Source organism: Bombus flavifrons, chromosome 1 (assembly GCF_040668555.2).
Source record: "Bombus flavifrons isolate JBK064 chromosome 1, iyBomFlav1_principal, whole genome shotgun sequence".
Classification (NCBI taxonomy): Eukaryota; Metazoa; Arthropoda; class Insecta; order Hymenoptera; family Apidae; genus Bombus; species Bombus flavifrons.
The window spans coordinates 10,634,260-10,647,611 of NC_138442.1; the positions used below are offsets into that span (position 1 = coordinate 10,634,260).

The 13,352-nt window shown below is 38.9% G+C and overlaps 1 protein-coding gene across 7 annotated transcripts in view; it reads left to right on the forward strand.

The window, feature by feature from the left end:
- hiw (MYC binding protein highwire) overlaps positions 1-13,042 on the forward strand; it is a 264,809-nt gene extending 251,767 nt beyond the window's left edge. Inside the window, exons 31-54 of one of the 7 annotated variants that reach the window (XM_069126048.1) lie at positions 2,012-2,234; positions 2,383-2,727; positions 2,810-3,016; positions 3,124-3,329; positions 3,403-3,553; positions 3,631-3,988; positions 4,061-4,241; positions 4,300-4,505; positions 4,923-4,988; positions 5,370-5,459; positions 5,798-6,027; positions 6,108-7,634; positions 7,715-7,886; positions 7,972-8,357; positions 8,513-8,642; positions 8,717-9,123; positions 9,188-9,302; positions 9,377-9,567; positions 9,648-10,076; positions 10,159-10,527; positions 10,598-10,822; positions 10,920-11,692; positions 11,800-12,170; positions 12,335-13,042. In XM_069126048.1, the coding sequence (XP_068982149.1) occupies positions 2,012-2,234; positions 2,383-2,727; positions 2,810-3,016; positions 3,124-3,329; positions 3,403-3,553; positions 3,631-3,988; positions 4,061-4,241; positions 4,300-4,505; positions 4,923-4,988; positions 5,370-5,459; positions 5,798-6,027; positions 6,108-7,634; positions 7,715-7,886; positions 7,972-8,357; positions 8,513-8,642; positions 8,717-9,123; positions 9,188-9,302; positions 9,377-9,567; positions 9,648-10,076; positions 10,159-10,527; positions 10,598-10,822; positions 10,920-11,692; positions 11,800-12,170; positions 12,335-12,450 (7,474 nt within the window). In that variant the 3' untranslated portion in view covers positions 12,451-13,042. The remainder of the gene's footprint in view (positions 1-2,011; positions 2,235-2,382; positions 2,728-2,809; positions 3,017-3,123; positions 3,330-3,402; positions 3,554-3,630; positions 3,989-4,060; positions 4,242-4,299; positions 4,506-4,922; positions 4,989-5,369; positions 5,460-5,797; positions 6,028-6,107; positions 7,635-7,714; positions 7,887-7,971; positions 8,358-8,512; positions 8,643-8,716; positions 9,124-9,187; positions 9,303-9,376; positions 9,568-9,647; positions 10,077-10,158; positions 10,528-10,597; positions 10,823-10,919; positions 11,693-11,799; positions 12,171-12,334) is intronic. The other 6 variants (XM_069125990.1, XM_069126001.1, XM_069126011.1 and 3 more) reach the window with 6 other exon arrangements.
- Positions 13,043-13,352: the final 310 nt, after the last annotated feature.

The following is a 13,352-nucleotide window of genomic DNA, read 5'->3' on the forward strand; positions in this document are numbered from 1 at the left end:
TATTCGTGCAGAAATGACCAAAGAGGAAAAATAGATGAGCGATGGAAGCACTGAAAGTCGAATTACGCGTTTTATCTGGCCTGTTCGCAGAAAACTTGAAACCTAACGCGAAATGCGCAGCGTGAAAACGAGACGAGGTCGCAAGCGTCTCTTCATAGCCACGTCTCTTTTCACGGTAGATGGCGTTTCCCTAAAGCGCCATGCCATCGTAGCTCTTCGCTTTATGAGCAAAAGGCCTGGCCATTTAATTTCCCATGAGAAATTGCGCGTGTCCGTGCAACTTCGGGCTCGTTGGCGTCCCGTCGTGTCCGCATCACACATGCGAAACGTCCATTCATTCATAACGCTCTTCTCAAACCAGGAAGCACCTGACGCCAGTCGAAGTGGCCATTTCCCAAATGACCACGTGCTGACCATACGTCACATCGGGACGACCTTAAAGCCGCCCTCCCAATTTCAACCGACGATCCTCTTGGATGCCAGTAGCTCCTCGTTGTTCGATTTCGTTTCACGTTCCTTCCATCGATCTTCTTCCGTCTCACATTACTCGTCGTGGATCGGTAAAACGAGATCTACGTCAAGGATATTCCACGATTCGAGTGTCAGCGAATACATATCGACATTTATGACGGATGAATTTTCTCTAATATTACCTCTGCCGAATTCCATCGTGACAGAGATGGGATTATTTAATACACGGCATCGTTTTTCTAATTACAATTGAGGAATTCCTATTGGAAAATGGGGGTTTAATATTTCTAAAGATACGTGAAGATCAGATCACTTTTTCAATTGTAATCATTTCTTCTAATTCCATAAAAGTTGTAGTTTAATGTTGCAGAAACGTAATTTTAAATGAGTGTGGAAATGTGAAATGTGAATTGAGTAGATGTTTATGTTAAGATAGCAAGCAAAGACTGGTTGAAACCATGCATACATAGATTGGAATTCACGGCTTCGATATGGTTCTTCAAAAAATGTGGTTGCGTGGCAAGAATATGTGTTGTATGTGTAAAACTTTTAAGAATGTCATCGAGTTATTTACGTCATATATAAAAATATACCTAATAAACGAAAATTGTAAAAATTTGTGACATTTAATCTCATGTTCCTAAAATATTTCTAAAATCATATGAAAAATATTTCTATTTAAATTAATCGCCTTTAAATCGTAATTAGATCGTCCAAACGTATAATATCAAATACTTTAGAAACTCTGTTCAAAATTTAGAGATTCACGGGAATGAGTTGGAGATATACAATACTACTCGGTGCGAATGTAATTTCTTTGCAGAGCCATGTTCCGATTATATCCGCGGCGACTCTCGGCGGATACCGGTTTGGCCGCATGCTTGTTTGAAAGTAACCGAGTACGAGGCTTTCGAAGAAGTAGTTCTCGTAGCTCGTTGAGAACAAAATCGGTAGAAGCAGTGATAGCGTATAGGTAGCGGACACGTCGCAGCGGGCGATCCACAGTGGACAGAATTGCGACGTGATTGCGGCTTATTAGGGATGAGTCCGACGATGTCTCGCTAGGGGAAAACAGCGATTGTCTGGCTGCCAGAGGAGCATCGTCCTCTGCTCGTGATCTACCCAGACGAGATTCGCGAAACGGAGCACCAATTAGGGGCATCGCAACTTGGAAACTCGTTCTAACGAGACGGCTACCTGTGATGACTGTGACCTCGTTCGAGATTGCTTTTTAACCTACGAAAATGCTCGTGAGACTTCGACTTTCACGATTTCAACTTCGTGACATGTCGATTGCGTAACTGAATAACGTGGAATTTAAGTACATATATGTATAAAAATCGAGAAAATAGAGTTACTTTTAGGTTTTTTAAATGAAAGATTAAAATCTTTCAGAGAAAAAATTGTACTGATAACAGATATTAAAATTATTCTCCGTGAAAATTTCTTAATTTATTACCTTACTTCATCTGTGTTAAGCAGGTTTTGTAGAGTTTTGTCTGATAAAGTAAAGTAACTGGAGAATCTTCTTTGCCCGCAGTGGTCACTCGAACGAACGACTCTTTCTACGAGACTTCGTATCTTGCTCGACTGGCACCAGCGGAGGTCGTTTGGCAAGATGGTTACAGCCAGACAGTTTCGTAGATCCCTCGAAATGCGAGGCACTTTACTCCAAGGACGAAATGAAGTGCGGATGCCCTGCCATAGTTACCATATTCACCAGAGACCAGTACGGAGATGTTGTTCATGTATCCAATTTGAAGGTATTACGATAACTATTCTCTGTTCTACCATAAATTACTTCTCTAATTTTAGAGGCATTCGATAACTGCGTAGATATTATTTAGTACTGTATAATTGCGTGGTATTATTTAGTACTAACCGAAATTGCTTCCATTCGTAATTTTCTAGGTCGAAGTAAAGGCAGTACCTATAGACAAGAAGGATTTAGGAGATTCCGAGCGAGTTTCCCAACATGACCCAATGACCTTCGGTGGTCACCCACAGCCACCATTGGATGTACCGTACGAAGTCACGATAAACAACAAGACTTGCTTCTACGCGATTACAGTCATGAAAGCTTATCAAAACTATTCCTTCGAGGAGTTAAGGTTTATGTCACCGACTATAAAAAGAACAAGCGAAAGCATGCTAGTTAGACCTAATAGCGATGGGAGTTACAGCGCAACGTGGACACCGTCGTCAGTAGGATGGTATTCTCTTATGATCACAGTTGATGGATACAACATGGAAGATGTAAATATTATCCCTTTAAATTTTGTCGTATTGAATTCCATAAAATTGTTCGTGAATCATTTTGTAATATTTTTTTTTGCAGAAATACAAAGTAGAAGTAAAGGAATCTCCTCAGGGTATGCAACCGCCGACTCAAAATATCGTGAAGAAGCCGCAGCATCAGCCGAGTAGATTAAGAAAATTCGTGGCAAAGAATAGCGCTGGCTTAAGGATCAGAGCGCATCCGTCTCTTCAAAGCGAGCAAATTGGCATCGTTTTGTTTAATGATACCATAGCCTTCATAGACGAAGTATGCAATTCTGCTTCCTTCGCGGAGTTTCAATTTCCTCGAAGGTTATACTTAGACCTTTATTAAAACGTTCTATCTCTCTGTGGCTTGTTATACTATTTCCGTAGATTCATAACGACGATGGTGTTTGGCTACGACTGAACGCGGAGACGATAAAGGAATATTGTAACAGCAGTCATCTGGAAGCTTGGTGTCTGCAATACAATCAGCACTTGGGAAAAACGTTGCTTCTTCCCGTCGAAGAGCCTAAATCGATTTTGGATCAAGTAATCAAGGAAACTATTTTACGGAAAAGACCGGAAATAATTGACGAGTATGGGAATCAACGAGTATCTGTTTGTTCATCGTTGTTCAACTTGATTTCGTAACGTAATTGTTCGTTTTAGCAAAAGGAAGACGGTAACGTTCGACGGTGGTAGGAATATGGTCGTCGTAAAGTGCGGTGCTTCCGGCCATAACATCAGAAGTAGGCCAGGATTAAATGCTGCACCGGTAGGAAAGCTAGCTCTTGGTAACACGGTGACCGTTCGTGAATACGTACGTCTTAATATTATTCTGTTATGCTAATATAATAAAAATTTCTTAAATATTTGACTAAACGATGTTTCCTGCAGTTTGTCAATAGCGAAGGTACTTGGGTACGCATGGACGATGAATCGATGGGGAAGTACTGCTTTCGGAAAGGTCGAGTAGCCGAGAGTGAAGCCTGGTCTCTCGCTGTCACCAAACATGGTGTTACTTACATGAAGATCGAGCAAGACTTCGCAACCGACCCAGTGGAAAAGAAACCCGTGGTAGCAGATCCGTCCGAGTTGCCCAATCAAAAAGGCTTTGAGTTCTGCGTGCCTTCTGTGAGTCATGAGGGCTTCAATTTCACCGGGCAAAATCTAACACCAGGTATAGCAGAATCTGGAGAGGGTAGTAATACAAATCCATTCGTGTTTGGTTCATACAATCAACACGATTCACCAGGTATTGCGTAAAGGCAATGCGCTTCATCGTACGTAATGCATTATATTATTTATTTTTTATTGTACACCTTAGGAAGTGATAGATTTACCCCGGAGAAAACGGATGTTTCGCCAAAGTTCTCCAAGCCACACTCTAAAGAAAGGGTGGTGAAGGAAAGGGAGAGAGAAGGGGGCGGTGGGAAGTTGAGCGTCCTACAAAAATGGTTGAGAGGCGATGACAAATGTCACGGGGAGAAAAGAAGCTCACCTGGCAGGTGAGTTAAACCAAACGAAAGACCAGGCACGCGCAGTTAGATTAGTTTGGTTATATAGTTTTGGCATTTGTAGAGACTTCTCTGAATTCGTCGGAGTATCCGTGAAGGAACTGGTGAAAGCTATTGGAGAAAGTAGAGCCAACGGTAATGGACCTACGCCACCGGAGACACCGAGAAGATTATCAAGAAGTTCGTCGCCAAAGAATCCCCAAGGTGGGTCACCAAGATTTCACAGCCCGTCCTCTAGCCCAGTTCCAATACCTGGTACGTATACACTATTTACAAGACAAAACGAATCTCTGCTATACGACAAATATATTATCAGTTTACATCTACTATTCTTTTCTTTTTTTTAACTGATAATATCATTGTTAATCTCATACATTCATGCGTGTGTCTTACTTCACACTTTTGGCATCGTAACTGGTCTGAGGAGGGAAACATTTCAGAAGCTGAGAGACCCGATACTGCTACTTGTAAGATTATGTATATCGTCTCACAGATATTTTTTATTTTATTCCATGAAATGGATGATAATTAGATGAAACCATTAAGTTTGAATAAGTCACACCTTTCTCCGATTAATACTAATCTAGTCAATGAACAAACGACTTTAGGATATAAATACATACAGATCTTTATCTCGGATTAGTTATAACAAAATAGTAATGTTGCTCTTAGCTGGGTCCAGTCGGCAGCCAGTTGGTTCTGGTAATTGCCTCTTCCCTCCTGCTACTCATGCACCAGGTACTCGCTCCTTTCCTACTCGACATAACCCTCAATCTGTACAGTTAACGATAGCGTATAGTGTTTAATGTTGTTCGGTACATGTATTACTTCGAACACCAATTACATATTTTTATTGAAAGAAACACATAATAGCACCGTAGACTTCTCTTCTTATTGATGTACGAACATTATATGATTTAAATGCATGCAAATTACAGTATGTTGATTAATATATAAGATAAAACTGACCAATTGTTGCACGTACAAGTATACTTTTACCCCTTTTCAAGATAGAGAATAGAATAATGCACATTAATAAAATACACAGAGAGACCCTAGTTTAGCAATAAATCATAACACGCTACATATGAATTCTACAACTAATAAAAAACTTGTCAGGTGGGAGAAGTTTGATAGGAGGGGGAGATAGTATTAGCAGCAGCCCTGGGCTGTGTGGCTCCCCCCGAAGTGTCGGTCTCTCTCCGTTAGGTAAGGATAACAACACACGTTAATACTCTATAATTTTACACTAACATAAGTCTAGTCGCATTGAAACGATTACTTTTCGAATCATGATCGCATATAATACATTATTGAGATAAATTCATTGCTCTTTCATTCATTTCACGACAAAGTCGCACGAAGTTACATTGCACGAAGTTTTATGCGAATGTTATATCAAAACTGTTACATATTTTTGTTATATCTATAGTTTCTGAAAAGCAAGGTGAGATAACGATATCCTTGCTAGAGGAAAAAATTATTAGTTTTAAATTTTTGAAAAAGCTAAAATTCTCGTCTACGAAGACTTCGTCTTTTTTTTGAAGTTTCTGCTGGGCTGATAGACAGTATAACGTCACAGCGACGGGGATCAACACAAAGCGACACAAGTGCCTTGGTCAGTAGTTTAACAAGGGATCCTTCGCAATCTCCAAGTGCTGTTAGCACAACTGCCAATATTCGCGACCTCTCCCCAAGCCCGAGTTGTAGTTCTTTACACATGAGATCCGAGGGTAGTATAGCCAGTCCACCTGATACTCCAAAACAAGAAGGCGGAGTAAGTAAACAAACATATGTTTACTATCCATATAAACACCACGGTACAATAAAGATTATGGATGTTTGTTTTTGTTCAAGGATTCCCAAGAAAGTCCAAAGAAAGTTTCCCAAGCGCAGACGCAAACGAGTCCTGAGAGCGCGACTACAGCTATGAAAGGTCACTTTAGTATAGGTTCTACTGGACCAAAAGAAGGAGTGAAGTTAGTCAGAAGAGATCACACTAAAGTAGTGAAAACCAGAACGAAACGTACCATGTCTCCAACTAATATTCAACAAAGTACAAACACGAGTAGACCATTGAATTTAAGTAAAGATAAGGTGAAAGATGCCATCAGTCCATCCGTGGCCGAATGTTTGAGAGCGGTATTTGCAGCGTTCCTCTGGCACGAAGGAATCGTGCACGATGCAATGGCTTGCGCCAGTTTTCTTAAGTTTCATCCTAGTTTACCGAAGCAGGGCGCACTTGTTGTGACTAGGCAAACAGTGATACAATCGACGGATAAACAGAAGCAGGAACAGAAAGCCAGACAAAGACATTCTGTCGAAGTGATCAACGCTGGAAACTACTTGTATATACAACCGAGCACTGTAGAAGCTTTAACACGGTCTGCCGCGAATGCTAATGCAAATAGAAATAGAAAGAAGCAGAAGACAGTCATTAAAGAAGAAGTACAAGAAAGTGAAAAGTTGGATTCTTTGCCAGAATTTCATACAGTCACGGTATTACCACCGGCACTGAAGAGCCTTGTGTTCTTGTGGGAGGAACTTAGCACCAATTGCCTTCAGACAATAGAACAACGCTCGGTATTGCCAAGTCCGATATCACAGATACAAACAATGAAACTGGGGAAACGACCAGAAAAGCGACCACGGGAAGATAAACTCAAGGAACGCGAGAAGAAAAGCAGTAGAAAGAAGAAAGAATGGAAGCCAGTTGGCAGAGGAAATGGACCTGAAGTATTAGGAGGAATAGAACGAGAAACAATCTGCGAATTATGTGGTCTGATGTTTCCTCATCCTGTGACGTATCACATGAAGATGATGCATCCCGGTTGCGGATGGCACGCAGGAGGAAAAGGCTACAACAGCGGGGGAAACTACTGCATCGGTTGGGCGGGGAATTGTGGTGAAGGTGGAATTGGTGGAAGTTCGTGGTATCTCATCTGTGATACGTGTCGCGATAAATATCTACGAGCCCGAAAACTTAAGCTCGCAAAAAAGTTTTTGACTGGAATGACGAAGAAAAAAAGTGGTTCTATCAAGATCGTATCGCCAATTAATAGCCCTAGTGCAACTGAGACACATATAATCATGAAGAACAATGCTATGTTTCTCTTAGACTTGGCTAGCGCGTCCGGATTAAATATTCCAAAACAGCAGAGACGGCCTTCCCAGACATTGTCGTCTGTTGCAGAAAATTACAGCCCTCCGGAAGCAGCTGGACCATTCCCACCGACTGGACCGTTTCAGTGTTTGCAAGCTTTAGGGGTTCATCATTCGCAGAGTCACGATGAGAAATATTACGAGGAGACTTTAAGACGCCAAAATGGAAACCAAACAGCGTATGATGGGAGCAATGTCATGGCTAATACTACGAACGGAAGGGTAAGAAATTTTCTATTTTTTTATCCAACTTTGTTTGAGGACTTGTTAACTCTTGACTGTATCTATATATTATTGTATAGCCTTTGTCGGAATGCCCTTTGAGTGACAGCGACAGTGATGGTGGTAAAGGTCGCGGAATATTCCACCGGTCTGTGTCGATGTCCACCGGTGCCCCTTGGGCCAGAAATTCGAACGATGGTAGAGTCGTCGTGATGCGAAAACGAAACAATAGTAGTAGTGAAATGAATACTGGTATGTGAACAGTCGAATGCTAATCACCGTTAGAGTTTTAATTTTAAATTAGCAATAGTAAAAATATTTCCTTTTTTTGTTGTAGATGCCGGGTCATCTCTTCTATGCTATCCTTCTGCTGCGCTACAAAAGTTAGTACCATCGATGAATCAATCGGCAATTGTCTCAACGAGTCAAGAAGAAGTCACGAGTAATGATAAAATAGAAATCCTCATGAGACCGGTGATGCTGTTTGTCCTACAACAACACAATTTACAACATCTACAACATGCAATGAAGCAAGCGCTAAGACATGCTGCTTGCAGAGTTTATGCGATGCAAGCATTAAACTGGCTACTAAGGAGTGTAACACAGCCTATTTGCCTCCATGATTTATTATGGTGGTTTGTTGCGTCTCTGACACCCACAGTATCGTCTGACATTCCAGATGCGAACGATGAAGATAACAAAACCGATAAAAAGGATGACAATGTAAGCGTACCAACGCAATAATTAAATTCTATATTATAACATTTTCGTAGTTTCTATTCTGTATATTGGAACTTTCGAGAAACTACCAAACTCATTGTGAGCTTAATTCGCTAACTTCTTTCATAAGCATAAATAAACTTCTAGCCATTTTTTAGGAAATGATCGGAGTATGTGAGCACCCTCTAAGCGATCTTGTCATAGCAGGTGAATCTGTTAATCCATTACCAACCGTATTTCATACTTTGTTGCAAACTATAGCAGACTTGATGCTTTTACCACCACCTGGTATGTCTTTTATATTATCTATAGAATTGCTGTTCTCTATAAAAGATAGAAAATTTTAATGGATTAATTTTTAGGTTCTCCTTTACAACAAGCTGCTATTCGATGTTGGGGCATTAAATTCACACCCGCGGATCACATGTTTCTTCATAGAAGTCACGTTTTTAGTAACATTAGTAAAATACTTTCGAGATCCGAGGAAGAAGAAGATATTACAGTGAGCATGCATGAAAGCCATCAATCGATTCATTCTCAACAAGTTAATAGCTGCGTGGAAGTTTTGAAAGATTTAACGTGTGGTGTGGAAATAAAAGCCTCGAGTAGACAAGCTATGATCGGTAGCTTGACTGATAATTCGACAGAAACTTTCTGGGAATCTGGTGATGAAGATCGAAACAAAACTAAGACGATTACCATCATTTGTGGTGCTCATTCTCTCCCTCGAATGGTGTATATACATATCGATAATTGTCGTGACTTAACGGTAAGTTAATGATGAACTTTAACTTTCCCGCTATGTCTTCATATTCATTATACTTATGTTACAGCACAAAGTGTCTAGTGTTACATTTCAGTCAGGTAATAATGTAGATGAAATGATCAAATTGAGAACTGAAGAAATTGAAAGTCGATCTGCCGGTTGGATTAGTTGTCCAGTTATTGGTAACATCATATTATGTATTTTTAATTACCATATGAATCTTTTATTGTGAATATTATTGTCGTATTTCTTGCAGATCCACGGCACGTTATCATTGGTCTTAAACTGAAGGGTCCTGATAATTCCTTGCGAGTACGGCAAATACGAATCCTAGGCGAAATTGAAGGGGAATCTTTGAAAATTGGAAAACAGTTGAATACACAAACGATTCAACAAAGGAATTGTGAAGCAGAAACGTTAAAAGTGTTCCGTTTAATTACTTCTCAAGTACGTTAATTATACACTATTCTTGGTATAACATGTATTTTTAATATGTTTCTGTATTTTTAATATGTTTCATTTGTCAGGTATTCGGCAAGCTTATACAAGGTGAACAACCACAACAGCAAATGGATAATACGGAAGGTATTAACGAAGACTTGCAAGATAGCAACGATCTTCGCGAGCACATGGTTGGAATTTTGTTCAGTAGAAATAATTTGACGCATTTACAAAAACAAGTCTGTACACATATTGTTCAAGCTATTCAAAAAGAGACTCTTCGTCTGAGAGAAGAATGGGAGGCGCTATTATGTTCTGCAACTCCTGCTAATAGTTTGTTGAGTGATAACAGTGATTTGCCTAAGGCAGCGGATACATATTGCTTTGAAATGTTATCTATGGTACTAGCTTTAAGTGGTAGTTCCGTAGGACAGTATTATCTGTCACACCAGTATGGACTGTTGAAAGATTTGTTGAGTTTGTTACATACTGGGTCAGCAAGAGTACAACGCCAAGTATGTACTTTACTCTTTCTAAGTTCCTATCTATATTTATATTTAAATTCTGATCTTTAATATTATATTTTTAATCATTTAGGTAACATCTTTGTTGAAGAGAATTTTACCAAAAATTAAGCCAGAAACATTAGCTAATGTTATCAGTGTCAAACGATTGCCACCCACAGATTTTAGTATTGTATCCGCGGCGAATAATGGTTTACCGCAAACTACTGAATTTGATGAATATTCCCCAGGAATTCTCGATGTTTTCTTAAGTTGCATTGCTAAAGCACTGACTGTTCAAGTTAAAGTAAAAGGGAAAGAAAATGGAAAAGCTTTGCAAACTGCTTCATTAGCTACTAATATTCATCCCAAAAGTCAAGTTGGAGCAAGATGGTGGTTAAGAGGGTGTATGACTCGAAAATTAGCAGAAGTGATTATTCAACTTTTGAAAGATATGGCATCGGTACGTATTAATTGATTAAAAATTGTGAGATATTTATACTTTATTAATTATATTATATATATTTTTGCAGGGAAAATTATCAGAAGCTTGGGCATCTGTAACTAAAGCAGCGATAGCAGAAAATATTCTAAATCTCACCAGATTGGATGAAAAAAGTCGTGACCCGGCAGAATGTCTCAAAACTCCAACTTTGTGGCTCGCCCTTTCTTCTTTGTGTGTGTTGGATTCTGATCATGTTGAAAGATTATCTTCTGGTCAATGGACCGGTACCGAAGGACAACCACCACCACCTAGAGTGAGAATATTAAACTAATTTTTAAGAGGTTCATTATACATATACATATATCTTGATATATCCAATTAAAAAAATTTTGTATATGTTTTTTATTTAGCCAAAATGTAGTAATCACGACGATGGTGAAACAACAGCAATCATACAATGTAACGTTTGCGGAAACTTATGTGCAGAGTGTGATAGAATTTTGCATTTACATAGGAGAACACGAATGCATATAAGACAAGTTTGCAAAGAAGAAGAAGAAGCGATACGGGTAGACCTTCACGAGGGCTGTGGTCGAACAAAATTATTTTGGATTTTAGCTCTAGCCGACAGTAGAACGTTAAAAGCATTGGTAGAGTTTCGTGATGGTTCACCAAGGAAACCTGTTGGCGCTACATCTGGAATGTGCAGATTTTGTGGTACTACTGGTAATACAGGGCTGCTAGCGGTAGGGAATATTTGTGCAGATCATGACTGTCAAGAGCACGGTAAAAATGCGTGCAGCAAAGTACATGTGTGTGGACATATTTGTGGAGGTGTTCGAAACGAGAATATTTGTCTACCTTGTCTACACAGATGCCTACCAGGCAGTGATCTGAAACAAGATGCTGACGACATGTGTATGATTTGCTTTACCGAAGCTTTATCTGCTGCGCCTGCGATTCAATTACAATGTGGGCACGTATTCCATTTGCATTGCTGTAGGCATGTTTTAATGAAGAGGTGGGTGGGACCTAGGATAACTTTCGGATTCTCTCTTTGTCCAATTTGTAAAGTTCCGATGGAACATCCTACTTTGGCGGATCAATTGACCAGTATAAAAGAACTTTATGAAGATGTCAGAAGAAAGGCCTTAATGCGATTAGAATACGAAGGGTTGCATAAGTATGTACAAGTTTATACTGAATATTAGATAATATTAGAAGAATATCATACTTGAATATTAAAACGTATATGGGATTACATGTCTACACGATTATTAATTGTTACAGGGCCGAAGCAGCATTTGGATCAGGTGGAAGATATCACCAAGATTCTGCTGCATACGCAATGGAACGCTACGCATATTATGTCTGTTATAAATGTCAGAAGGCCTATTACGGTGGTGAAGCACGATGCGATGCACAAGTAGGCGGAGAAACGTTCGATCCCACAGAATTAGTGTGTGGAGGTTGCAGCGACGTGGCAAGGGCTCAGATGTGTCCGAAGCACGGAGCAGACTTCCTAGAGTATAAGTGTCGTTATTGTTGCTCGGTGGCAGTCTTCTTTTGCTTTGGGACTACACACTTCTGTAACCCCTGCCACGACGACTTTCAACGAGTCACCACCATTCCAAAGAACGATTTGCCTTCGTGCCCTGCAGGTAGATTTCTGCTTCTAATTTTACCCCTTAATTTTATCTGTGATATGTTTTTGAAATTATACTATACAAATTATTAATAGAAAAGGATATAAAATATAAATTTATTATACATAATGTTATTATATAATCTATGTCATATATAGATATTTTCCAATTTTTATTAGGACCTAAAGCAAAACAACTCGAGGGGGACGAATGTCCATTACACGTGAAACATCCACCGACTGGAGAAGAATTTGCTCTCGGTTGTGGCATTTGCCGCAACGCGCATACCTTCTAAAAATCTTCAAAATCTATGATCTGCAAAATTTATCTATTAACATATTTGATACGGGACATAGCTCTTGTACGAGCTACATTGATAAGCTACACGAGCTACACGATAAGAGTGACTCTTAAAACTTTGTTGAGTCTTATCGATACAGTATATATTAATATGACTAAACGGATATATAGTTCGATATAACCATCCTCATAATTATGAATATGTGTATCGAAGTGCTATGTGTATATTGATTTTTAAGAATTCTTATAATGACGGCAAAAGTGGAATTGATGCAATATAATGATGCAAGAGGAATCAAACAGACAAAACTGAATCTAGCTACAATCATAAGTGAGGATCTGGTGATGCGTGAAACTATATTTGTTAAGTATTACGTAAGTCGTTTTTATTGGTAAATATTGAGATAGAAATTACTGAAACGCATAGACGCGGAAAAAAATTTGTGCGTATATTAAACTTCCATGCAAAGCTAATAAAAAAAAAAAAAAAAGGAAAACTTGCACACGTGCATAAGTCATACAAAGTGTAGTGATTTTTTGGTAAAGTATTCTAGCTATAAGTGTTTAAAATAATATATATATATAAATACCTAATATAATTCTCTACGCCACCTAAGAAATATTTAATTATTATCTGCAATGATCCTAATGAATTATGTATGTAGGTAAATTATGTATGTGAAAGAAGTGTGTTATTTAAAAATGAGAATTCAATTGTGAAGAATACATAAATTAAATAAAAAAAAAAAAAATCGAAATTTGAATGAATAATTATTATCCGTGATATACGGAATGAACTAATTGTGTACTACATTTGCACTATTATTCAATATAGTTATGAAATTTGCATTTATCATATTTTCCATTTTCTTGTTTATTTTTATATTTTTTCAAACG